The 27,862-nt window shown below is 41.4% G+C and overlaps 1 protein-coding gene across 1 annotated transcript in view; it reads right to left on the bottom strand.

Moving 5' to 3' along the window:
• Positions 1-4,255: 4,255 nt before the first annotated feature.
• Positions 4,256-27,862, bottom strand: part of cwc27 (CWC27 spliceosome associated cyclophilin) — a 155,153-nt gene continuing 131,546 nt past the window's right edge. Inside the window, exon 14 of the mRNA XM_072252606.1 lies at positions 4,256-4,599. Coding sequence (XP_072108707.1) covers positions 4,437-4,599 — 163 coding nt within the window. The 3' untranslated portion in view covers positions 4,256-4,436. The remainder of the gene's footprint in view (positions 4,600-27,862) is intronic.

The following is a 27,862-nucleotide window of genomic DNA, read 5'->3' as shown; positions in this document are numbered from 1 at the left end:
CTGCTGAGTTCCTCCAGTGCATTGTGAAAGCTCTCATCTATGACTGCCGCATTCTCCCTTATGAGTTGAAGGGCATCCAGCTGCTGTTCCAGATTCCTTACACGGTCTTCCAGATCGCCCAGCCGCATGCACTTCTGGCAGATGTGACTCTGCGGGAGAGGGACGTTCCCCCAAGACTGTCACATCTCACATGAGAGGCACATCACCTTTCAGGAGGCATTGTAAAGACTAACTGCGAGCAAGCTTGTCCTCCGCCTCTTGTCAAACCCTCAAATCTCCACTCTTTCCCTACTCACTCACTGGCCGCTTTCCACAGGCCCTCCACTTGAGCTACACCTCTATCTATCTGTTCGAGCTTTTCAAAATGCTTGGCGGTTTTGGAGCAGTGGCTTCTTCCTTGCTGAGCAGCCTTTCAGGTTATGTCGATATAGGATTTGTTTTACTGTGGATAGATACTTGTCTACCTGTTTGCTCCAGCATCTTCACAAGGTCCTTTGCTGTTGTTCTGGGATTCATTTGCACGTTTCGCGCCAAAGTACATTCATCTCTAGAAGACAGAATGCGTCTCCTTCCTGAGCGGTATGATGGCTGCATGGTCCCTTGGTGTTTATACTTGCGTGCTATTGTTTGTACAGATGAACGTGGTACCTTCAGGCATTTGGAAATTGCTCCCAAGGAAGAACCAGACTTGTGGAGGTCCACAATTTTTTTTTTCTGAGGTCTTGGCTGATTTCTTTTGATTTTGTTTGTAAACTTCTGACCCACTGGAATTGTGATATAGTCAATTAAAAGTGAAATAATCTGTCTGTAAACAATTGTTGGAGAATTTACTTGTGTCATGCACAAAGTAGATGTCCTCAACGTCTTGCCAAAACTGTAGTTTGCTAATATGAAATCTGTGGAGTGGTTAAACAATGAGTTTTAATGACTTCAACCTAAGTGCATGTAAGTTTCCGACTTCAACTGTACGAATTACAGGCATATGACATGTACAAGTGCTGATTATTTTAAATAACTATCTTAAAACAAACGGATTAAAGCTTTTGAAAATAAAGCCACAGTCAGTAAAAAGTGGAGGAGGGAAGTTATTTAGTAGTTTTAAGACCAGTTCACTCAAGAATGTTTGAAAAACTGTGAAAGCCTGGACAAGGAGCACACCAATCTCCTGCTATATACAAAAATACGGTGGCTTTGCAGAGGGAAAGTTCTCAATAGGGTGTTTGCGCTGAAAGGTGAATTGCAGGAGTACTTTCAAGAAAATAGTAGGACAGGTTTTGCCAAGTGCTTTGAAGATGAAGAATGGCTGCAGAAGATGACCTACTTAACAGACACTTTTCATCATATGAACCAGTTGAACAAGTCTCTGCAAGGCCCTGAAGAAAATATGTTGAATTCAAGTAACAAGATTCTTGGATTTAAAAGGAAACTGAAACTTTGGAAAAATCATGTTGAAAAAGGAAATCTTGAAATGTTTCCATTGCTGCTTGGCTTGAGAGTGAGGAAGGATATCAGAAAGTCTTGAGTCTTATTGAAAACCATCTGCAAGAACTGCTGAACAAAATTGAATAGCATTTTTCCTCCTTTTCAACACTGTATGACTGGATGAGGGACCATTTCTCTGAATCTTCTGCTCGGCCTGAGAACTTGATTTTGAGAGAAGAAGAACTTTGTGAGTGGCAATCTGATCATGCATTCAAGATAAGATTTACTGACCTGCCCCTGGATAAGCCCTGGATTTCTCTGAAAGAAGAGTATCCTGCATAGGAAAGCAATGAACATTTTGCTGCAGTTTTCAGCTACTTACATGTGTGAGCAAGTTACTTCTTGTTTAACCAGCATCAAGAGCGAGGACAGCAATTGTCTCATTTCAGTTGAAGGTGAAATCCATGTGAGCTTATCTCAAGTTCAACCCAGAACTGAGAAATTTATTAGATTGCCCTATGAGTTTTTAAAATTTATGAAAGAGAAAGAAAGAGATTAATTTCAAGAAAGGCAAGCTAAGCTTAACTATCTGGTGCTTTTTTTTCCAAGGGAGGTTGGCTAAAAATTCATTCCCTACTCAAAAGAGCATTGACAATTATTTTTGGATTACTATATCTACAATTTGCTGATCACAGTAACGTATTGAGAGCTCTGGATATAATAATTTTTTATGCAAGGGTTCCCTGAGACCTGAAAATTATTTCAAGGGTTCCTCCAGGGGAGAAAGGTTGAGAAAGACTCGAGTAGAATGACAAGCTAAGCAGTCATCCTTGAGGTGCACTGGTGTTGTACTGTCAATGAGGAGTAGATGTTAGCTCCAATCCACATTGACTGTGGTCTCCCGATGAGGAAGTCTAGGATCCAGTTGCAGAGGGTGATACTGAGGCCCAGGTTTTGAAGCTTCTTGATTAGTACTGAGGAACCGATGGTGTTGAATGCTGAACTGTAATCAATAAACAGCAGCCTGATGTAGGTACTGTCGGCCCTCCTTATCCGCAAGTTCCGCATGCGCGAATTCAACCAACTGTGAATCGAGAAAACCTGGAAGTGCTCTTCCAGCACTTGTTGTTCGAACACGTACAGACATTTTTTTCTTGTCATTATTCCCTAAACAATGCAGTATAACAACTATTTTACATGGCATTTACATTGTATTAGGTATTATAAGTAATCTAGAAATGATTTAAAGTATTCGGGAGGATGTGCGTAGGTTATCGTGGATCAGGATTGAAAAAAAACCTGTAAGTTCTCTTACTAAGTAAGTCGGAACAGGTACATCTGATATTATTTAGCGCCAGTTAGTTAAACGTTTGTCTTAGTAATTTTACCTTTCTATGCATATAAAACACTTAAGAAACGTATGTTTCAGCGCTGGGCTCGGGATTGGAAATTCCTGAGTTCGATCCAGTGACAGACACTCCCGAGCGCGCTCTCCATCCGTGCTGGGTTGATGTGGAGGATCAAAAACCCAAAAACCCAATAATTAAACCACTGCGTTGCTTAGTAATAATTGTAGCTTCCATCGGGGCAGGGCCTTTCTCACTTTATCCCTTAAAATTGTTCCAATCGTTGACCGACTGTAGCCTAACGCTTTTCCAATGACCGATGGCGTTTCACCTCTTTCCGATCGCTTTATTATTTCCACTTTATTTTAAATCGTGATCGTGATTATTTTCGTGAACAGAAACACTGTGGATTCAGAGCTCCGCCACCGGGTCCTAATGCCCACTGCACTGAGACAGGTTAAATAAGGTCTGGGGTTCTGTTGGGTCCTAAGATCCACCATATTTAGACAGGTTGAATAAGGGATTTGAGCATCCGCATTTTTTGGTATCCGTGAGGGGTCTCGGAACCAATCCCTCGCGGATAAGGAGGGCTGACTGTATTGCTGTTTCTCAGCTGGTCCAAGGCCGAGTGGAGAGCTAGTGAGATTGCATCTGCTATAAACTTACACCAGTTGGTTGGCACAGATTTTCAGTGCCCTACCAGATACACCATCACCTTGAGAGGGTTCAACCTCTTGAAAGATGTTCTGCCATTGGCCTCTGAAACAGATAACTTAGCGTTACCATATGTGGCTTTATTCGCCCTTTCAATGCATGCATAAAAGGAATTAGGCTCACCCGTCAGTGAAGTATCACAACTATTTATGATGCTGGGTTTCACTTCGTAGGAGGTCATGGCCTTTAGACCCTGCCAGAGCTGAATTGCATCTAATTTTGTATCTAAATTCATTCAGAATTGTCTTTGCACTCTCAAGATAGCCTTCCATAGGTCATATCTGGACTTCTTGTAGAGTTCTGGATCAACGGTATTGAACTCCACAGATCTAGCCCTCTGTAGACAGTAAGTCTCAAGGTTTATCCATGGCCTTTGCTTTGAGTATGTACAATATGTTCTTGAAGGCTCAAATTCATCCATGCAGGTCTTGATGGAGCTGGTGATAAATGTGGCATCTGCAGACGAATCTTTGAATATTGCCCATTCCACCAATTTGAAGCTGTCTTGTAACTGCTCGTCCACCTCTCTTGACCACACCTTCATGGTTCTCACCACTAGTGCTGTGGTCCCCAGTCTCTGCATGTAAGCCGGGAGTAGAAGTACAGCCAGATGTACAGCTTTAAGTTCTGATAGCATGTGAAGGCTGCAGGAAGAAATATTAAACTTTACAAAGAGTATTCTACCAGGTAATGATGCAGTTTGTGCACAGGAGACATAAAATACTTGGCATTATTAAAGACACTACAGAAGAACAAAAAAAATTGCTATAATAAAATTTATTTTCTTGCTATTTGAAGAAAAATTATTAGAAAATGTATTCTTTCAATGAGCATCACTTGGCAAATTTGTAACATTACAGACTGCTTCAAGCTGCTTAAATATTAGCAGACACTGGATGATTTGTGAAGAATTTATCATATATATACAGCTTCTTCTTTTAGGTATGTTAGGGTTTATCTTCTTTCTTTTTTCTCTTTCATGATCTTCTTACTTTCTTCCCTTCGTCTTTTATTCACTGGATTCCGGGGATCGTGTATTTCAAATGTGTCTTCATCTTGCATGTTTGCATCCTTTACTTTTCTTGTTTGTTCTTCAAACTGAAGAACGTGAGACATCCTGGAATAGAAAGAAATAAGACAAGTACAATATAAGCAATAAAATTCTCCTGAATGAAATGAAGCACAATCAATTATGGAAAACACGGACAATGATTTATCAGTTAATATGATAGCAAATCAAAACATAAAGGTAACTGCAATCACCTATAATTATTTTTATACATATGTTAGGTGTATTATCTTCTGTGTCGAATAAGATTCGACACAGAAGATCCGTGGCAGAGAGAACATCACAATCGCCATATGGAATGTAAGAATGCTGAACCAAGCAGAGAAACTCAAGGAAGTCACGCATGAGTTGGAAAGATACAACTGGCACCTCCTCGGTCTCTGTGAAGCCAGATGGAAGAACGCTGAAGAACTGCATACTGAGGAAGGACGTGTACTCTATCATAGTGGAGAAGAGAATGGACATGAAAATGGCGTAGGGTTCCTAATCAACAAGTCCATCAAGAATGCTGTTCGAGGATGCCAACCAGTGTCAAGCAGGCTCATGACCATCCGCCTGCGAGCAAAACCATTCGACATCACAGCGGTTCAAGTCTACACCCCAACAACAGACTATGACAATGAACACATTGAAGAATTCTATAGGAAACTACAAGATGCATCAACAAGGTGGACAAAAAAGTTATTTTGATCATTCAGGGTGACTAGAATGCCAAGGTGGGCAGAGACGCAGAAGATGATTGGGGAAATCTCATCGGCTCCTCATGCAATGACACCTCCAATAAGAGGGGACTACGCCTGCTGGAATTTGCCAGTTATAACAACATGGTGCTGTCGAACACACTTGGAGAGCACAAAGCATCCTGAAGGTGGACCTGGCATGCCCCCAGTGGTCAACATCACTAGATTGACTACATCCTGGTGCAAAGATGGCACAAATTTGGTGTGAACAGACTGAAGACCAGAACATCCCCAGGAGCAGACGTGGGCAGTGACCATGACCTTGTCATGATGAACATCAGAGTGCCCTTGAGGAGAAGCAACAAGCCAAAAAACAGCAGCTGAGATTCGACCTCCAAAAACTGAAAGACCATGGCACCTCTGAAGAATTTCAGGCAGCAATTGGGGGGGGGGGAGTTTGCACCAATACTCCTTCTTGATGAAGACCTGGAGACCACCACAAATAACTTTAACACAGTGACAATGGAAACAGCAAGCAAGATTCTGGGGAAAAGTTGCTGCAAGTCTAAACCATGGGTCACTAACAAGATACTAGATATGTGTGACACAAGAAGGAAATTAAAGAAACATAAAAACACAGCAGCGGGAAGAACAGAATACAGGAAAATCAACAAGGAAATCAGGAGGGAAATGAAGGAAGCAGAGCAAAGATGGATAGCCAAACAATGTGCGGACATTGAAGGCAGCCTCTCCAACAACAACACAAGGAAGGCATTCCAACTGGTGAAAGATCTTACCAAAGAAAGACAAGCCAAAGTAAACACCATCCAAGACAAAAATGGCAAAAGTCTCACAGAAGAAAAGGAAATAATGGAAAGGTGGACAGAGTACTATTCAGAACTGTACAACTACCTGAGCAAAGGGGATCCAAGTGCGCTGAATGTACAGGAATCTTCCAATGAGGATGACTATCCAATCATGTGTGAAGAAGTTGAAGCCAGAATACGATCACTGGAGTGCGGGAAGTCAGCAGGAATTGACAACATCCCTGCTGAACTGCTGAAGCATGGAGGAGAGGCCACGATAGACATGCTTACCACCATCTGCAATAAGATCTGGTAGACAGGTGAATGGCCGACACCTTGGACTCAGTTGCTGATCGTTGTGCTTCCCAAGAAAGGAAATCTCCAACTTTGCCAGAATTACCGTACCATCAGTTTGATCAGCCATGTAAGCAAGGTAATGCTCAGAATCATCTTGAACAGACTGAGACCTCAGGCAGAAGACATCATTGCCAAGGAACAAGCAGGCTTCCGTAAAGGCAGAAGCACCACTGAGCACACGTTCAACCTCCGCACCCTCTGTGAGAAACACCTTCAGCACCAAAGAGAGTTTTATCATGTCTTCATAGACTTCAAGAAGGTGTTTGACGGAGTCTGGCATGATGCCTTATGGGCCACCATGAAGAAATTCAACATGGGGCAGAGGCTGATTCATACAATCCATCAGCCTTACGCCAGGGCAACCAGTACAGTACTCGATCAGGGCACCATCGGGGGAGTGGTTCCATACCTCTGTAGGAGTCCGTCAGGGCTGCCTTCTCTCCCCCACTCTCTTCAATGTCTTCCTGGAACGGATCATGAGTGTTGCCCTTGAAGATCATGTGGGCACAGTCAGCATCGGAGGGAGGAACATCACAAGCCTAAGATTTGCTGACGACATTGATGGACTTGCAGGAAAAGAGGATGAACTGGCCAACCTGATCAGCCACCTTGACAGAGCCTCCACAAAGTTTGGAATGGAAATAAGTGCCGAGAAAACCAAGCTCATGGCAAATGCTAATGGTGCCATCACAACAGACATCTCAGTCCATGGTCAGAAACTTGAGACAGTGCAGCAGCTCAAATACCTGGGGGCAATCATCAGTGATGAAGGATCAAGACCAGAAGTCCTGGCAAAAACCATACAGACTATGACTGCACTCTCCAAACTCAAGACAATACGGAGGGACAGCAACATCACCATGAAGTACAAGATCAGACTCCTGCGTGCATTGGTATTCTCCATCTTCCTGTACGCATGTGAGACATGGACCCTCACAGCAGAGCTACAGAGGAAGATACAGGCATTGGAAATGAGATGCTATCGCAATATCTTAGGCATCTTATACTTGGACCACATCACAAACGAGCAGGTCAGCAAGACCATCCAGCACCACAATGGCCCCCATGAAGACCTTCTCACAACTGTGGAGAAAAGCAAGCTGAGATGGTACAGCCATGTAACAAGATCCAGTGGCCTTGCAAAGACTGTTCTACAAGGAACTATGGAAGGGAAAAGATGGACGGACAACATTAAAGAATGGACAGTGAAAACATTTGTGGTGACCCAGGCTCTGGCACACGACCTCAACAGATGGAACAGACTGGTGCAAAGTTTGACATGACGGCGCCCCAACGACTCCACCAGGGGTTAAGGGTGCAAGACAAGGCAAGGAAAGATGTATTATGAAAAGGTATCTTCAAAAGAAACACTGGCATAGGATAAGTATTAAACATAATTTGAGAAGCATTCATTTGTATTAATATGCCAAAATAAGCAACTAATTAGAAAGTAACACAGTTCAAAATTTATGTACCTAGAAAGTCTTTGGAAACAACTTAAAAATAAAACAAAACATGTCCTTCTACAACAATAACATCTCCAAGCAGGGATCAATCAGAAACCTGCTATTGTAAAGACATACTAAGGTAATGCCACTTCAAATGAACTCTAAAGATACTTATAACATTTCATGTATGCCAGATTCTCCGTTATTAATAGATAAACACACACGTCTCTTCATGATTTCTGAAGTGGTAGTGACAAGGAATGTAATTAACCAATTTTTTTTACTGTGGTATTATCAGAAACTCTTAGAAACATAGAAAACCTACAGCACAATACAGGCCCTTCGGCCCACAAAGCTGTGCCGAACATGTCTTTACCTTAGAAATTACCTAGGGTTACCTATAGCCCTCTATTTTTCTAAGCTGCATGTACCTGTCCAGGAGCCTCTTGAAAGACCCTATGTATCCGCCTCCACCACTGTTGCCAGCAGCCCATTCCATGCACTCACCACTCTGCATAAAAAACTTACCCCTGTCATCTCCTCTGTACCTACTTCCAAGCACATTAAAACTGTGCCCTCTCATGCTAGCCATTTCAGCCCTAGGAAAAAGCCTCTGACTATCCACATGATCAATGCCTCTCATCATCTCATACACCTCTGTCAGGTCACCTCTCGTCCTCCGTTGCTCCAAGGAGAAAAGGCTGAGTTCACTCAACCTATTCTCATAAGGCATGCTCCCCAATCCAGGCAACATCCTTGTAAATCTCCTTTGCACCCTTCCTATGCTTTCCACATTCTTCCTGTAGTGAGGTGACCAGAACTGAGCACAGTACTCCAAGTGGGATCTGACCAGGGTCCTATATAGCTGCAACATTACCTCTCGGGCTCCTAAACTCAATCCCACGATTGACGAAAGTCAACGCACCGTAAGCTTTCTTAACCACAGAGTCAACCTGTGCAGCAGCTTTGAGTGTCTTATGGACTCGGACCCCAAGTTCCCTCTGATCCTCCACGCTGCCAAGAGTCTTACCATTAATACTATATTCTGCCATCATATTGGACCTCCCAAAATGAACCACCTCACATTATTGTAAACAAGCAATATCATTTAAGTTAAGATGATTGAACTTTACAGTGTTATGAGCATAAGATGGTAGCTTTGCACCTCTAAGATGTTATAGTAATACATTGTGGTGGGGTAACTGTGAAAGGAACTACATGTGTGACTCAATCTGAATCACATTTAACATCACAGACATATGTCATGAAATTTGTTGTTTTGTATCAGCAGTACAGTGCAATACACAAAAATAGTATAAATTTCAATAAGAAATACATATAAAATAAATTAAATAAGTAGCGTAAAAAGAAAGCAAAAATAGTGAGGTAGTGTTCATGGGTTGATTCAATGTCTATTCAGCAAAGGGGAAGAAGCTGCTCCTAAAATGTTGAGTGTGTGTCTCCTTTGTGATGGTAGTAACAAGAACAGGGCATGTCCTGGAAGATGGGGGTCCTCAATGATAGATGCTGCCTTTTTGGAGGCATTGCTTTTGAAGATGATTCTATGCCGAGGAAGCTAGTGCCCATGATGGAGTGGCTAAGTTTGCAACCCTCCGCAGCTTTCTCCAATCCTAAGCAGTGGTCCCTCCATACCAAACAGTGATGTAATCAGTTAGAGTGTTCGCCATGGGTCATCTGTAGAAATTTTCTAGCGTCTTGGGTAACATACCAAATCTCCCCAAACTCTTAATGAATATAGCCACTGTCAGGTCTTCTTCATAATTGCATCAATATGATGTGCTCAGGATAGATCTTCAGAGATGTTGACACCCTTAAACTGTTAAACTGTTCACCCTTTCCACTGCTGATTCTGATTCTGACCCCTTGATAAGGACTCTGTGTGTTCCCTCAACTTCCTCTCCTGAAGTCCACAATAAATTCCTTCGTCTTACTGATGTTCAGTGCCAAGTTACCGATGCACCCTCCTCTGCGAATACATAGCTCCTCTGCAGAAAGAGTTCAATGCACCAAGTACCTTGGAGTTCAGATCAAGACGACCTCACCTGGTCCCGTTCTATCACCTCCCTGAACAAGAAGGCACAGCAGTGCTTCCTAATAAGATTGAGGCGAGCAATGCTCCCACCACCCTCCATTTTAACTGTTTTACAGAAGCACCATTGACAGCATCTGGACAATTTGCATTTCCATCTGGTATGGGAGCAGCTGAGCAGCTGAGCATCAGACCAGAAGGCCCTACAAAGGACTGTGAGAACAGCTGAGAGGATCATAGGGGTCTCCCTACCATCCATCAGAAACATTTGTCAGGAGCACTGCATACACAGGGCCCTTAGTATTATTAAGGATCCCACCCATCCATCCAACATCCTCTTTGACTTTCTAACATCAGGCAGAAGGCTACAAGAATGGTCAGGATGCGAAACAGTTTCTTCCTCCAGGCCATTAGGCTTTTGAATTCTCTGCTGCATTGTGTTTGAAGTGACACTGGTTAATCTGTTCTGTACATTACAATATTAATATAAAGTGCACTTTAGTTTGTTATTTATGTTTGATTCATCTGTAGATTTTATCATTACCTTCATAAGTTATTGTGTGTTATGTTTACTACTGTGCTTTACACCATGGCTTGGAGAAACATTGCCTCGTTTTTATATAATTTATATGGTTATATCCATTTTTCCACGTATGAAGTTAAATGACAATAAACTTGAATTGACTTGACTTGACACTTGCAACATCATTCAACCAGCCATTCTATGATCAGCAAATGTATAGGTGGTGTCTGAACTGCGCCTAGCCACACAGGCATGGGTGTAGAGAGAGTAGAACAGCAGGCTAAGCACACATCCTTGAGCTACATCGGTGTTGTATCGTCAATAAGCAGTAGATGTTACTTCCAATCCGCACTGACTGTGGTCTCCTGAAGAGGAAGTAAAGGATCCAGTTGTAGAGGAAGGTACAGAGGACCAGGTTTCGATTATTAAACAAACATATCATTCAAATGTATCTGGATCAAATGATATAGAATTTTATACATTATATATATTAATATATATTGGAAAATAAAATCAGCAAGGAAAATAATAAAATCTGTACAAAACTGTTGACTGCATAAATCTGCCAATCAGTTTTAAACTATTATGAGGAAAGGTAATTCACTCACAAAATAGTGAGTTAAATTTCATGATATAGATTTTATATTAATCATAAAAGGAGAATAGATACCACACAATTACAACACCATTTTCAGAAAAGGATATGTAACTTCAATAAGATATCATTGCAATTGCAGTATTTAGATAAAGCATTATAGTTAATTCAAGGACTTTGGAGATTCATAAGGGAGACTTACAGAATGTACAGGTGTCCCCTGCTTTTCGAACGTTCGCTTTACGACACCTCGCTGTTACGAAAAAAGCCCGCGCTCCGAGCAGCCGCTCTCCCCTGGATTTGGAACTGCATTCTAGCCGGCATTGCTTAAACACGTGCCTGTGAGCAGCTGTTAGCAAGATGAGTTCTAAGGTATCGGAAGAGCCTAAAAGAGCTCGTAAGGGTGTTACACTTAGCGTAAAACTAGACATAATTAAGTGTTTCGATCGTGGTGAATGAAGTAAGGACAAAGTGAGTTTGGCTTGTGGAAGTTGATGAAGATGATGTTGAAGAGGTTTTGGCATCCCATGACCAAGAACTGATAGATGAAGAGCTGATGCAATTGGAAGAGGAAAGGATAACAATCGAAACTGAATGAGTAATGATAAAGTATGACTTTAATTTGAAAAGGTACGTCGGTTTAGGACATATTTGCAAGATGGTTTGAGTCCTTACAAAGAACTGTATGATCTAAAAATGCGCGAGGGTAAGCAGTCAAGCAAGCTTTCCACATCAGCCACAGCAGATGACAAACCTCGACCTTCGACATCGAGGCAGGCAGAGATAGAAGCAGATGACCTGCCTGCCCTAATGGAAACAGACGACGATGAGATGACACCCCAGTGTCCCACCACCCCAACCCCAGGCCGCGGACAGATACCGATTCGCGGAGAATGCAGCGGTAGCCGGGAGGCACACAGCACATCTTTAAGAAAAAAGCCGAAATAAACATGCTAATTAATTAGGTGCCGCCCGACACGTAATTGTCGGCCCAGATCATAGGTGATGCAATCGGAAATCGGCACTGATCTGGGCCAACAATTACGTAACGGATATCACCTAGTTAATTAGCTTGTTTATTTCAGCTTTTTTCTTAAAGATGTGCTGGGTGCGTCCCAGCTACTGCTGGACCCCTGCATACTTCGCGGATCAGTATTGGTTCGCTGCCCAGAAGATGGGGGCCACTGCACCACCCCAACCTGCAACGACTCAGCCTAACACACCATCATCAGTGTGCTTGGCGCTGTTCCAATTCCGGTAAGTGATACTACACTGTACATACATTATTTCTACTTTATATAGGTTGTACATTTTTATGTGTTATTTGGTATGATTTGGCAGATTCATAGCTTAAAGGTTACTGGAGAGCGCTTGCGTGAGATTTTCGCTACGGAGAACAGTTCAGGCAATGATTGTGGAAAAGTATTTCTACCTTATATAGGCCGTGTATTTATCATATCATTTCTGCTTTTACTATATGTTACTGTTATTTTAGGTTTTATGTCTTGTTTGGCATGATTTGGTAGGTTATTTTTGGGTCTGCGAACGCTCACAAAATTTTCCCATATAAGTAAATGGTAATTGCTTCTTCGCTTTACGACATTCCGGCTTATGAACCGTTTCATAGGAACGCTCTACCTTCGGATGGCGGGGGAAACCTGTACTTTTATTATTAGAAAATTAAATACCAAGCAAGACTTCTAAATGTTTAGAATTCAATGAATACCAATTAATACGTTCAATTAAAATATAGAGAAAAGATTTCAATAACCATATTTTACCTTCAACTTGAACTTGAGAACAAACATAATGAATATTTTCACATTTTGTAAATATGTGTATAAATTCTGAGGAATCATATGGAGAGAGTGGATATAGGAATGCTGCCTTGATTCTGCAGTTTATGCTGTTAGGAAGTGACTTCCCACTTCTTACACATCTTAAGCCCCAGAACCTGTATAAGGTTTTCTGTTCAGTTAAACAATGAAATAGAAGATAATAAACCACAAATCATTCCCTTCCCAAAAAAAAATGTAAACCATTGTGAAGTTTGCAGATATACACATGGATTCGCAATGCGTGGAGTACTCACAGAATTCAAAGAAGGTAAAAACAAACTACCAAGACAGATAAACTACTCTGCTTCTTCATTTTGCATCCTCTCTGTAATATAAAGTTAGGATTTTAAAACAAAGTTTAAGTTGCCTTAACACTGATTCTGGTGATAAATGGATTTTCAAATTAAAGATCCTCACTGAAATAATGTATAGGATCATACTGATTAGTTTTCAACTAATTAACAATTATTTTCAGATGACTACCTGCAATTTATTTCTACATAAGGGCAAATCTGATGTCAAGATTCACAGCAGAACTGCACTCTGAATACTCTGGAATCAATGCGTGATAATTTAACTTTCTGCTAGGGCAGTGGTCCCCAACCACCAGGCCGCAAAGCATGTGCTACCGGGCCACGAGGAAACGATATGATTTGGCGATATGAGTCAGCTGCACCTTTCTTCATTCCCTGTCTGCACTGCTGAACTTAAACACCCCCCTTCCCCCACCGTCGGCTGGTCTGCAAGAATATTGTCAATATTAAACCGGTCCATGGTGCAAAAAAGGTTGGGGACCCTTGTGCTAGGGGAATGGTAAGGATTTTATTTAATTAAGTTAGTTTGCTTGCTGCAATTACTTTTATGGCACACACTTTTCTTAATTCTAAATATTAAGAAAGCTATCTTTAAGCTATTTTTAAAGCTATTTTCTTGCTTGGTACTGTCTGATTCTAAATAGTTGTGACCATCACATAACTTCAAATCAGACTGAGTGAAGGGGTCTCATTTATAGCCAAAGCAGAATAAAAAGTTATTGGAGAATGCCACTTGTGTTGGGGCAACACTCACTCTACCCTTAACTTTGTTGAGATATTAGGAGACAGACTCCTATTATATGACTATCCTATCATTATTGAGGACTAAAAACTTGCATGGTTATTCTGCAAATTTATTGATAGTTGACTGGGTATCAATCAGATTAAACTAAAAGTGTGTGTCCACATGCTGAAGTTAGAATGTCATAGCTACTCCTGGATATCCCTAGGCTTCAGTTATGGCTGATAGCAGATATGTTAATTCATTTAACAGTCACAATCCTCACAGCTCCCTGGTTTCACCATCTAGAATTATCGCTTCTTAAGAAACCCTACCATGCTGCACATGCTTATCCATATCTCTTAACAGTTAATTTCGCACTGCTGTAACACACGGCCTCAGACCAGTTTGTTTTCTTTGCTTTTGAAGAAAAAAGTAATCTCCTTTGAGAGACACAGATGGAATAGTTTACATTCATGGCCCAGACTTGACTTCCAGTGTCTGACCTACTATAACCCACATTCTGTTAGTAGGCCTCAAAAGTCACTGACTGCTTCTTGTTCTAAACCTCCCACCAGTGCTATCTGCAATACTTCCTTTCTACTTTACTGCTCTCCTATCAACTCGTGTTTCATTAGGCTGTCCTGTGGATCTCGTGATTTGTTTGGATTTCTTTGTAACTAGCTGTTCTTTAAGTATTAAATCTAATAAGCAATATTAAAATGCTGGTGAAGCAAGCTAATTTTCTGTTCTAACTGTAAATTAAATGCCTTATTTTTTTCAATTGTGTTGTTCCACAGATTAGTAAAGGGCTTTTCCCCAAATTCAGCATCTGAAGTTTTATAATTACAAAAATGCCACATAAAGTGAGTCTTAACTGAATCACTGAATATTACCTGATATCTGAAGTGCATGCAGTAGAAAGTTACATTGTAAATCTGAAGTGAGATTGTATCTTAAATACAGATGTAGAGGATAAAATTACAGCCATGGCACAATACTGTTGGCACGATGTAATTGGAATTTTTACTTTAGGAAAGCAAAGGGGAGAACCACAAGGCAAGTGTGCTTACCCTTCCGCTCTACTGGCTTTATACTTATGACTACTAAGTAGAGGCTAAGTAGAACGTCACAATTAAGTTTGCTGATAGCATTGCTGTTGGCTGAATCAAAAGTGGTAACAAATCTGCCTATAGGAGAGAGAATGAAAATCTGTTCGAATGGTGCCACAACAACAACCCCTCACTCAGCATCAGCAAAACCAAAGAGCGAATTATTAACTACAGAAGGAAGAAATCGGGGGTACATTAGCCAGTCCTCATGAGGGGATCGGAGGTGGAGAGGGTCAGTAACTTTAAATGCCTTGGAGTTATCATATCAGAGGATCTGTGCTGGGGGGGCCATTATAAAGAAGGCATGGCAGCACCTCTACTTTCTACGAATTTTGTGCAGGTTCTCAATGTCATCTAAAGCTTTGACAAACCTTTATAAATGCACAGTGGAGAGTAGCCTGACTGGTTGCATCACGGCCTTGTATAGAAACACCATAGCCGAAGAATGGAAAAGCTTAAGTGGTGGATACAGCCCAGTTAATCACAGAAAAAACCTTTCCCATCACCAAGTATATCTACAAGGAGTGCTGCCACAAGAAAGCAGCGTCCATCATCAAGGACAACAACCATCCAGGCCATGGTCTCTTCTCGCTGCTGCCATCAGGAAGAGGGTGCAGCAGCCTAAGAAAGTTTCAGGAACGGTCATTACCCTTCAACCATCAGGCTCCTGAACCAGCATGGATAACTTCAGCCACTTCAACTCTGACTCACTTTCAAAGACTGTAAAACTCATGTTCTCAGTATTACCTGTGTATGTGCTGTATCTACCTGTCTGAGTCTTTCATTTTTTTTGTATTTGCGCAATTTGCCTTCTTTTGCAGATTGATTGGTTGTCAAACTTTGGTTGTGTCTAGTTTTTCACTGATTGCCTGCAAGAAAATGAATCTCAGGGAGGTACATAGTGACATTTATGTACTTTGATAATATACCGGTAGCATAGTAGTTACAACAACGCTTTATTACAGGCCACTACCTTTACAGGGTTCAATTCCTGCCACTGCCTTTAAGGAGCTTGTACACTCCCGCTCCCCTGTGACCACGTGAGTTTCCTCTGGATGCTCTGGTTTCCTCCCACAGCCCGGAGACCTGCCGGCTGGTAGGTTAATTGGTCATTGTAGATTGTCATGTGATTAGGCTAGGATTAAATCGGGGGATTACTGGTGGCGCAGCTCGAAGGGTGGGAAGGGCCTTCTCTGTGCTGTATGCCAATAAATAAATAAATAAATTTACTTTGAACGAGATGAAATACGCAAAACAAAATAAAATTATAATCCGCTGCAAAAAATAAACTGCTGATTTACCAGATTTGAGTACTACCTGTGCAGAGAGAATAATTGTAGTTTATGGTTGAATCCCTGCATCAGAACACTGAAACAGTCCTGATGCAACTTATCGATCCAAACGTTGACAATTCCTCTCTCCACACAGAGGCTGCCTGACTAGCCTTATTCCTCTTGGAGACACTAGAGACTGCAGGTACTCTAGATTCCAGCATCTGAAGTCTCTTGTGTTTCCATGATAAACTGTTATCTGATTGCTGGTTCATTATTGGGCTGACTGGGCCTAGTTCCCACGCCCTCTCTATGCACCAGAACCCCTGATTCCTGTACTCTTCTCCTGAAGCCCCCAAGAACCTGCACACAAACTCTAGAATACTAGAGTTTCAGTTTGCACACTCCCTTTCAATAGACCAAGACCCTGTTTCCCACATTCCCTTCAAACACACCAGGTTCCAGATACTTGCATTCTCTTTAAATTCACCTGGTTGTGTCTCACAGCTTCCCTTGAAACTTAGGTTCACGGGAAGTGTTGGTGTACTACTACGCTGAGTAACATTTTAAAAAAGTGCAATAAAGTGTGTTGATAATTTAAATAACATCAAATCATATGGAAGATCTACAAATCTTGTACCACCTAAATACTGAAGGTACTGAATTACCAGTTTAACAAATAAAAATTGGATTTAATGTGATCATTAGACTTTATTATTAGTCATAATTTAATAGAGCAGATTAATGGACTTGAGGATAAACTGCAGCTATTCAGAAAGAGAACTCCCCACTACATTCTTCCAGCAATAAAGGGCATGAAAAAGCAAAAAGTTTTAATATCTGTAGCTGACTTTGGTACTGAAGATGTCTAGGGAAATGAGTTAAATGAAAAAAAATCCACTGTAGAAGTTATTACTGATTCCAGTAAATTTCTTGGCTCTCTTAGTCTAACCAAATTGCATGTCACTCTGACATTAAATGAAAGCTGAAACAAACATTTCAAAATAGAATAAATGAAACATCACGAACAATTTCCCTACAATGCAAAGGGTACATTTTTATGAATATTAACCGATGAAAGCAAAGTTAATGTAATACATGATTGAATGCTCAAAATGTCCAAAATATTGAAACCCCTCTGGAATGCAGTATTTTTAAATGGAGTTTCTGGAATTCAAATCAGACTTTTTTTTTGTTTCAATAATGTCCAATTATCCCATGTCCACTTAGTTTAACAGCAGCATAAACTAGAATTGCACAATATATGATTACGTGACAGTTGCAATACTTAATTGGTAGTAGAAACATCAAACTACAAATAAAATAATTTTGGTTCCATTCTGGATGTATAAAGAAAATGCAGCAATAAGTACAAAACAAATGTTTTTTTTAATATATTGGGACCAAGCTTTTACAGATAAATCTGCTGTTAAGACCTACATAATAACCACAAATGAAAGTAGCTGGATAACAAAATTATTCACTATGTAAACGTATCGCAGACCACATCGCTATTTGTCTAGACTTCAGTCCTATCTTCCTTCAGTTACATTTTTTTTGTATTAATTTCATATATACTGTATAAAAATAAAATCAAAATATCTGTAGTAGTATTACAAATTCCAACCAACATATATAAAATATATAGCAACTGTGAAAGTTTATAAAAATGAGTGTGCATTGCATGCCAACTAAATTCCATTCCTCGGGTGGGGGAGGGGAAAAGGAACTAAAGGGAGAAGTATAGCAGGTAAATGGAGAACCAGTATAAGGCATTAATCACATATTCAAGTGGCAACATAATTGAGACTCTAAACTTAAAGGGTTGGTGCAACAATTGTTTCTAACATACAGTATTCTAACTCTAAAGTATTTACGTTAAGTTAACTTCATATTTCAAGTGTTAACAGGACAAGACTGCTTCCTGCTGGCTACATCAGACAATGCAAATGTTCTGGCTTCCAGAGCCACAGTTGTATGAACATCACTTATCATACATAAGCTGTTTATTAAATATAATTTCCTGCATGGGTTAACTTGGATTCGATATGAAGCTCATGGTGGAAAGACATCCATTTCAATCCTTTCCTTATTTGCCTTTGAAACAGCAATATCTGTGAGTCTTAAGTTTTGTTAATATTAGTAAACATTTAGTAGATTTATTTTGAAGGGTTGTGTTTATCTCTTATCATTGCGCCATGGGTTTACGCCACAGCATAATCATGGAGTACTGCGTGTGTGTATTACCTTGGTTAACACCGATTATCAGAATAATCAACAGGATTAGTATATTCAGGAGAGTGGTGATTCTATATTAAATTTAATATGTAACTTTCTTAACTTTCTACAGTTTCACAAGTAAGATTTCATTAAAAACCTTGAAGAAAGTGTTCATCTCAGGCGATTTTTGAGAAAATGCTTAACTCAGTGCATAGCTTTGTATATCCACACTGCAAGGGGATCTACATACACAGTAGAGTATATCCACTCAACTGTGAAAAGATCATTCACTTTCAGAGGCATGGCGCACAGAGGGGAGACGCGTTTGAATGCTACACGACAATGTCAGCCTCTGAGCTGAGCAACGACGATTGCCAAGATCTGGAAATGAGATCAAAACGTGGTGATTCAATTGCTTCTTAGAAAGAGTCCATCATTATCATAGCTGCAGCACGAGTCTGTACCAGAGCCGAAGCGGCAAGAATGAGAACAACTTGGGCTAAAAGCAAAGTTGACATTGTAAACAGAGAAAGCTCACATATTCATGGAGAACACTCACAGAGACAAGAAAAGAGCACGTGTAGAGGCTACATTAAGTGTGCTCAAGTAAGAGGCTGCCTCAGCAGAGGCAAAGGTGTATGAGGCAGCAGCTGACTCAGACAGTGGTGAAAGTACAACCAGAATCAGTAACGCTTTGCCATCACAACAGTCAATGCAGCTTACTAAAGAATATGTCCAAACACATTTTGGCTATAAAAAGATGGTGCTCTAGCTCTACGAGAAGTTGTCTAAACCATGCAGCCAATATACCTTTCACATAGTCTAGGTTTTGACAGTCAAGGTCTACAGTTGCAAAGACCGATGACATCCCTTTCTGCAGTTTCATCACAGCAAAGACTTCAGTCAAGAATTGCTACCGATGTCAATTCCATCAGCACAGACATGGACAGACTGAACTTCCAACCATCCCAGGACACACATTTGGCAAACCAGTTTCCACAATGTCCTCTTTCAGGAGTCACAGGTGCATTAAATTTGGCTTGTTTTCTGGCTCATCGAGACTTAGTCACAGCAGAACTAAAGGTGTTCGACAACCAGTCTGCCAGTTCATCTGTTTTGGAAGTCAAGGTTTCGCAATGCTGTGGAAGGACCAAGTCTCAAACCTAGCAAAAGGCTAGACCTTCTCTAGAAGCATATTGATGGGGAGTCACGTAAACATACAAAAGGGTTAGGGAAGTGCACATTACCAATACAACTATGGGTTTGTAAGTGCTGTAGCAGAGGCTGGACAAATGCGATGGCTCTCCAGTGGCAATTGAAGAATCTCTCTTCAGCAGACTCGATAATTTTCCAAAGCTTTCACACAAACTGCAGAAGCTACTGCAGCTTGCTTTGCAAGCCACAAAAAATGAAGGTTACTTACTAGGAAACATCAAGAGGAATAAACACAAAGGTGGAGAAACCAAACAATATGCAAAAACAGTGGATAACTGAAGGGTTCAAGCATAAATTGAAGCATCCTGCCTTCTAACTGCAATTTTCATTCTTTGTGGAATTTGTCTGCTGCCACGCAAAAATGCAAAATGACTCTAGTCTTGTGCTCTCAACTTCCGTTAACTCGCCATAGAGAGGTCTCCAACAGAAGAATGGGAAACCATAATCACAAGTGGAAAATTCCATTCGAAGCCCGTCAGACAATGCCTGGTCCATAAGAAACCTCGCCCCTTAGGGAAGTGCAGAGGATGCAGGGAGAAACCACTTGCAGATAGGAGATGCTTTCTAAAGGAGCACTCAATATGTTTCAAATTTCATGCTTCAACAGAGCACCACGCAAGACTGTAAATCTATCAGTGAGTGCAACACTGGCCAGCAACTTTGGTCACTATTAGCTCCAGCAAATCTACAGCAGAGCATGGAGGATGCCAGCTGAGCATCTGTCGGATGTAGCTACTTCTACAACAGAGGTATGTGGGAAGGGCTTCTAAGGCAAATCCTGCTCTATGATATGTTTAGTCAAAAACCTAAAGGTATATGTTATATTGGATGAGCAGAGCAATATATCATTGGCAAAATCAACATTCTTTGACACAGTTAGTATTCAAAGTTCTGTTTCCCCATACACTCTAAAGTTGTGTTCTGGAACATCAGGAATTGCAGGAAGAGGAGCCAGTGGATTTGTTGTGGAGTCAATAGTAGGGGAGATCTGCTTACCTTTGCCAACACTCATTGAATTGAGAGTGACCATATTCCCAACAACAGGGATGAAATCCTAACTCCTGAAGCTGCACACTGACACTCACATCTTACGGCCGTAGCTGAGGATATCCCCATTTAACTCTTCTGTTGTGATTTTCCTGTTGCTTGGCAGAGATGCCATCCATGCACATAAGGTATGTGAACAGTGCAATGATTGGTACAATGCACCTTTTGCCCAATGACTGGACCTGAGTTGTGTCATAGTGCGTGAAGTGATAGCACTCATCAGCCCATTGTCAGCACATTTAAGAGTAATGTCCTAAAGAACGGTGTTCAAGCCATTTTAGACCCTGTGAGAGCAGAATCCATAAGAATGACAAAATTGTAGACAGCAAATCAAGCACCCTGACATACTTGCCTCTGCTCAACCAGATTAAGGCAAGCTAGTCTTCTGTCACTCGAAGATGGTTATAAGCTGGCACCAGCCATCGAACACGAGGTCTTCCATCGAATCATGAACGACGTGTTTAGTAAAGATGTGTCAAACAGTTGGGTAGCTCCCTTTCTTTTCCACTCTCCACAACGGTCAAACAAAGAGCAAGTCCTTTGTTGACTCAGGTCTCTCAGTCACACATTGATGAAGGTAGAACAGTGGATGTAGTGTATATCGATTTCAGTAAGGCATTTGATAAGGTTCTCCATGCGAGGCTCATTCAGAAAGTAAGGCATGGGATCCAAGGAAACCTTGCTTTGTGGATCCAGAACTGGCTTGCCCATAGAAGGTAAAGGACGGTTTTAGACGGTTCAAATTCTGCATGGAGGTTGGTGATCAGTGGTGTTCCGCAGGGGTCTGTTCTGGGACCCTTCCTCTTCGTGATTTTTATAAATGACTTGGATGAGGAAGTAGAAGGGTGGGTTAGTAAACTTGCTAATGACACAAAGGTTGGGGGTGTTGTGGATAGTGTGGAGGGTTGTCAGGGGTTACAGCAGGACATCAATAGGATGCAGAACTTGGCTGAGAAGTGGCAGATGGAGCTCAACCCAGATAAGTGTGAAGTAGTTCATTTCGGTAGAAATTTGAAGACAGAATATAATTATTAATGGTAAGACCCTTGGCAGTGTGGAGGATCAGTGAAATCTTGAGGTCCGTGTCCATAGGACATTCAAAGCTACTGTGCAGGTTGACAGTGTTGTTAAGAAGGTGATGGTGTATTGGCCTTCATCAACCGTGGGATTGAGTTCAAGAGCCGTGAGGTAATGTTACAACTATATAAGACCCCACTTGGAGCACTGTGTTCAGTTCGGGTCACCTCATTACAGGAAGGATGTGGATGCTATAGAGAGAGTGCAGACGAGCTTTACCAGGATGTTGCTTGGATTGGAGAGCATGCCTCGATAGGTTGCGTGAACTTGGTCTTTTCTCCTTGGGGGCGACAGAGAATGCGGTGACCTGACAGAGGTACGTAAGATAATGAGAGGCATTGATCAAGTGGATAGTCAGATGCTTTTCCCCAGGGCTGAAATGGCAAAAACCAGGGGACATAGTTTTAAAGTGTTTGGATGTAGGTACAAGGGAGACTTCAGAGGTAAGTTTTTCACACAGGGTCGTGGGTGCGTGAAATGCACTGCCAGTGAAGGTGACAGAGGCGGATACAATAGGGTCTTAGATGATTAGAGAGGTACATGGAGCTTAGTAAAATAGAGGGCTACGTGGTAGGGTAATTCTAGGCAGTTTCTAGAGTAGGTTACATGGTCAGCACAACATTGTGGGCTGAAGAACCTGTAATGTGCTGTAGATTTCTATGTTTCTATGAACCAGAAATGAAAGATCATTACACGGAGTTCACAGAACGACCCAAAGGAACAATCATGCTGAGTTAGTGGATCCCATAAAAGAAAACTGGTATTTGCCCAGCTTCAGTATTTACCATGCCCAGAAGCCAGCACAAATATGAATTGTCTTTGATTCAAGTGCTCAATTCAAAGGCGTATCACTAAGTAATGTGTTCTTGCAGGGTTCAGACCTCAATAATAGTCTGCTTGGGGTCCTCGTACACTTCAGAACTGAGTCTGTCACAGTGATGGCAATCTCAGATTCTTGTGATTTCATGACCACCAAGTGGACAGAGAGATTCTGAAGTACCACATGAGAGTTCATGTAGTTAGTACCTGTCCCTCACCAACTGTGGCAATCTATGGCCTTAGAGGACAGCAACTGAAGGAGAGAAGGAATTCGGGACTGTAGGCACATAGAAAGGTATTTCTAACTTGTCGATGGTCTTAAGTCATTTTCTAGTAGAGAGCAGTCATTGCACTGAAAGCAGTGCAAGATGTGTTGATAGTCTAATCTCAAACTGCATAAGATCACATCCAACAACGCTGAGGTCTTACAGCATTTCCCATCTGAACATCCGTCCAAAGGTCTGCAGAAATTTGATCTTGGAAAGGACCTTCGTCCTATGCAATGCAGTCTGGGCCTTGGATGGAATCCCGTTACCAACACTCTTATTTTCCAGGTCACTGATACCGAAAGACCCTTAACCCGTCGTGGCGCACTACTGACTATCAATAGCTTATTTGACCCTCTTGGATTTGCTGCGCCAGTCAGTATCCAGGGTAAGAGAGCTGACCTTGAGCACTTGTGGATGGGATGTTCCATTCTCCAAAGAGAAATATAAGCAGTGGTGTTCTTCCCTTCAGAACCTTAAAGGTTTGAAAATTCCAAGAACTTGAACAACAACTCTTCCAGCTACAGCTCAAAAGAAAGAGATCTGCCTTTTCTGTGATGTGTCAACTAAAGTTAATGCTGTTGCATACCTGAAAGTCACAGATGTTGCTTGAACTCAGTACTGTTGTTCTAGTAGTGAGACAGCAGAAATGATAACCGAAGAGCTGGACACATAACTAGATAATATTGAGCACTTCACCGACAGCAAAGTTGTGCTCATTTTATGTAGCTAATGAAACAGGGAAATTCTACTTGTATGTACATAATAGGATCTAACTTATCAGGCAATCAACTCAGAACAGCCAATGGAATGATGATCCCACTGATCTCAGCCCGGTTGATCATACCAAAACAGGGCTCCAAGCTAATCAGCTCACCCTCTTCTCATGGGTAACTGCCTTGAATTTCTTGCTGATCCCCAGCAATGTCATCAAGGCCAGTATTTTCGATGTGAGAATGGTTAAAGACTGTGTAATAAGAATGCTTTCAAGACACAAGTCTCTTTTTTCAAACACTTAATAAAACAAGCATTTGACTTTTGTTTCAATAATTTTGACATCCTATGAAAGCTAGGTGGGTAGGGTTTTGGCCTGTAGTGTTGCAGTTCATTTTGTATGAACATCACTTCTTGTACATAAGCAGTTTTTATATCATTTCCTGGATTGGTTAATTTGGATTCGACATGAAGCACACGGTGGAAAGACATCCATCTCAATCCTCTTTATTTGCCCTTGAAATAGCAACATCTGTGAGTCTTAAGTTTCGTTAATATTGGTACACATTTAGTAGATATATTTTCAAGAAGTTTATCACTTATTGTTGTGCCACAAATTTATTCTTGTTTACGCAGCATAATTATGGAGTGTGGCGTGTGTATTACCTTGGTTAACACCGATTCAGGGGTGCAACGATTCTGTATTGAACTTAATATGTATTTTACTTAACTTTCTGCAGTTCCACAAGTAAGGTTTCATTATAAACCCTGAAGGAAGTTTCTGACTCGGGCGATTTTTGAGAAAGTCCTGCTTTTCAGCTTTCTGCCTAACTCATTGTATAGTTTTGTATATCCGCATTGCCAGGGTGGTAGAATAAGACCAAGAGACAAAAGAGCAGAATTAGGCCAATTCCATCATGGATATTATTATTATCATTGTATATTATTCATCTCAACCCCATTCTCCTGCCTTCTCCCTGTAACCTTTGCCCTGACTAATCAAAAACCTAACAACATCAATCTTAAATCTACCCAATGAACTGACCTGCACAGCTGTCTGTGGCAATGAATTCCACAGATCTACCACCCTTTGGATAAAGAAATTTTCCCTTATCTCTGTTCTAAATGGACATCACTCTATTCTGAGGCTGTGCCCCCTGGTGCTAGACTCCCCCACTACAGGAACCATCCTCTCCACAACCACTATCTAGACCTTTCAATATTCGACAGTCCTCAATGAGATTCTATCCCCCGCCCCCCCATTGTTCTACACTCCAGCTTGTTCAGGACCACAGCCATCAAACACTACCCTTTCATTCCTGTGATCAATCTCGTAAACCACAAATGTACTCTTCAATGCCAGCATATTTTTTCTTACATCAGGACCCAAAACTGCTCACATATTCCAAATGCAGTCTGACCAATGCCTTATAAAGCCTCAGCATTACATTATTGCTTTTGTATTCTAGTCCTCTCAAAATGAACTCTAACATTGCATTTGCCTTCCTTACCACCAATTCAACCTGCAAGTTAACCTTTAGGAAATCCTGCATGAGAAGTCCCTTTATATTTCAAGAGTTTTGAATTTTCTCCCTATTTAGAAAATATTCCACGTCTTTATTCCTTTTGCCAAAGTGCACGACTATGCACTTCCCTAAACTATATTCCATCTGCCACTTCTATGTCCATTCCACCAATTTGTACGTCTTTCTAGAGACATCTTGCTTCTGCAACGTTACCTGCCCTTCCACCTACCTTCGTATCGTCCGCAAACCTGGCCAGCAGGTCATCAATCTCTTCATCTAAATCATTGACATATAACGTGAAAAGAATTGATTCCAACTCTGACACCTGCAGCACACCGTTAGTCACCGGCAGCCAACCAGAAAAGGCTCCCTTTATTCCCACCTTTGCTTCTTGCCACTCAGCTAGTACCTTTCCTGTATAATACCATGGGCTCTTATCTTGCTAAGCATGCTAATCTGAAGCACCTTGTCAAAGTCCTTCTGAAAATTCAAAAAAGCAACATCCTGACACTCCTTTGTCTATCCTACTTGTTATTTCCTCAAAGAATTCCAACAGATTTGTCAGGCAAGAGTTGCCCTTGAGAAAACCATGCTGAATTTGGGCTATTTTATCATGTGCCTCCAAGTACCCCAAAACCTCAAACTTAATAACAGGCTCCAACAAATACTTATTAAGTTTGCTTACCATTTCTTGTCCCCCATTACTACCACTCCAGCGTCAATTTCCAGCGGTCTGAAATCCCCTTCCATCTCTCTTTTACTCCTTATATATCTGAAAGAGCTTTTCGTATCCACTTTTACATTATTGGCTAGCTTATCTTCATATTTCAACTTTTCTCCCTTTATCGTTGTCTTAGTTGGCTTCTGTTGGCTTTTAAGATGTTTCCACTCCTCTACCTTCCATCTAATTTATGCTTTCTCTTTTACTTTAATGCTGTCTTTGACTTTCTTCGTCAGCCATAGTTGCCTCATCTTCCCTTTAGAATACTTCTTTATCTTTGGGATGTTCCTTTCCTGCACATTCTGAATTTCCCCCAGAAGCACCAGCCATTGCTGTTCTGCCGTCATCGCTGCTAGTGTCTTCTTCCAATCAACTTTCACCAGCTCCTCTCTCATGCCTCTATAATTCCTTTCACTCTCTACTGTAATACTGATTTTAGCTTCTCTTTCTCAACCTGCAGGGTGAATTCAATAATATTATGATCACTGCCTCCTTAGCATTCCTACACTTTAAGCTCCCTAGTCAAATCTGGGTCATTACTTAACACCCAACCCAGAATTGCCTTTCTCCTAGTGGTCTTAACCATAAAGCTGTTCTAAAAAGCCATCTTGTAGCATGCTACAAATTACCTCTCTTGGGATCCACCCCCAACCTGATTTTCCCAATCTACCTGCATATTGAAACTCCCCCATGACTATTGTAACACTGCCCTTTTAACATGCTTTTTCTATCTCCCATTCTAATTTGTAGCTCACATCCTGGCTACTGCCTATATGTAACTCCCACCGGGGACTTCTTATTCTTGCAGTTTCTTAACTCTAATCACAAAAGTTCCACACCTGATCCTATGTCACCTCAATCTAAAAATTTAATTTCTTTATCTTTACCAACAGAGCCACACCAACCACTCTCTTTTTGATACATTGTGTATCCTTGGACGTTAAGCTCCCAACTATGATCTTCTTTCAGCCATAACTCAAAGGTGCCCACAACATCAAACCAGAGTGCAAAAGACAACAAACAGCAAATGCAAAAATAATTAAAGTTTTAGATGTCACGCCGAATCTCTGTCGACTCTGACGGAAGCAAACTCCTTCAGTGCTACATTCGTCACCCTTTTTGATTTTGGCCCCATGTTACACTTTAACTCATCCCACTGACTGCAATTTTGCCCTATCATCTATTTGTCCTTCTTCAGTCTCACTACACACTACATCAATTTGTATACCAACTACCCCATCCTCAGCCCTATCACTCCCAATCCCATCCCTCTGCCAAATTAGTTTAAGTCCTCACCTACAGCTTCAGCAAATCTGCTTGCAAGGACATTGGTCCCCTTCAGGTTCAGGTGTAACCTGTGCTTTTTAACAGGTCATACCTTCCCTAAAATAGATTTAATGATCCAGAAATCCGAAACCTTGCCCCCTGCACCAACTCGTCAGTCATGCATTCATCTTCCAAATCATCCTATTCTTACTCTCACAGTCATGTGGCACAGGCAGCAATCCAGAGATTTCTACCTTGGAAGTCCTGCTTTTCAGCTTTCTGCCCAACTCCCATAAGACCATAAGACAAAGGAGCAGAAGTCGGCCATTCGGCCCATCGAGTCTGCTCTACCATTTTATCATGAGCTGATCCATTCTCCCATTTAGTCCCACTCCCCCGCCTTCTCACCATAACCTTTGATGCCCTGGCTACTCAGGTACCTATCAATCTCTGCCTTAGATACACCCAGTGACTTGGCCTCCACTGCTGCCCGTGGCAACAAATTCCATAGATTCACCACCCTCTGGCTAAAAAAATTTCTTCGCATCTCTGTTCTGAATGGGCACCCTTCAATCCTTAAGTCATGCCCTCTCGTTTGCCACATCCACTCTGTCCATGCCTTTCAACATTCGAAATGTTTCTATGAGGTCTCCCCTCATTCTTCTAAACTCCAAGGAATACAGTCCAAGAGCGGACAAACGTTCCTCATATGTTAACCCTCTCAT

The sequence above is a fragment of the Mobula birostris genome, chromosome 3 (assembly GCF_030028105.1).
Source record: "Mobula birostris isolate sMobBir1 chromosome 3, sMobBir1.hap1, whole genome shotgun sequence".
Lineage (NCBI taxonomy): Eukaryota > Metazoa > Chordata > Chondrichthyes > Myliobatiformes > Myliobatidae > Mobula > Mobula birostris.
Note: the sequence above shows the minus strand (reverse complement) of the source record. Positions and strands in the feature narration are given on the sequence as shown.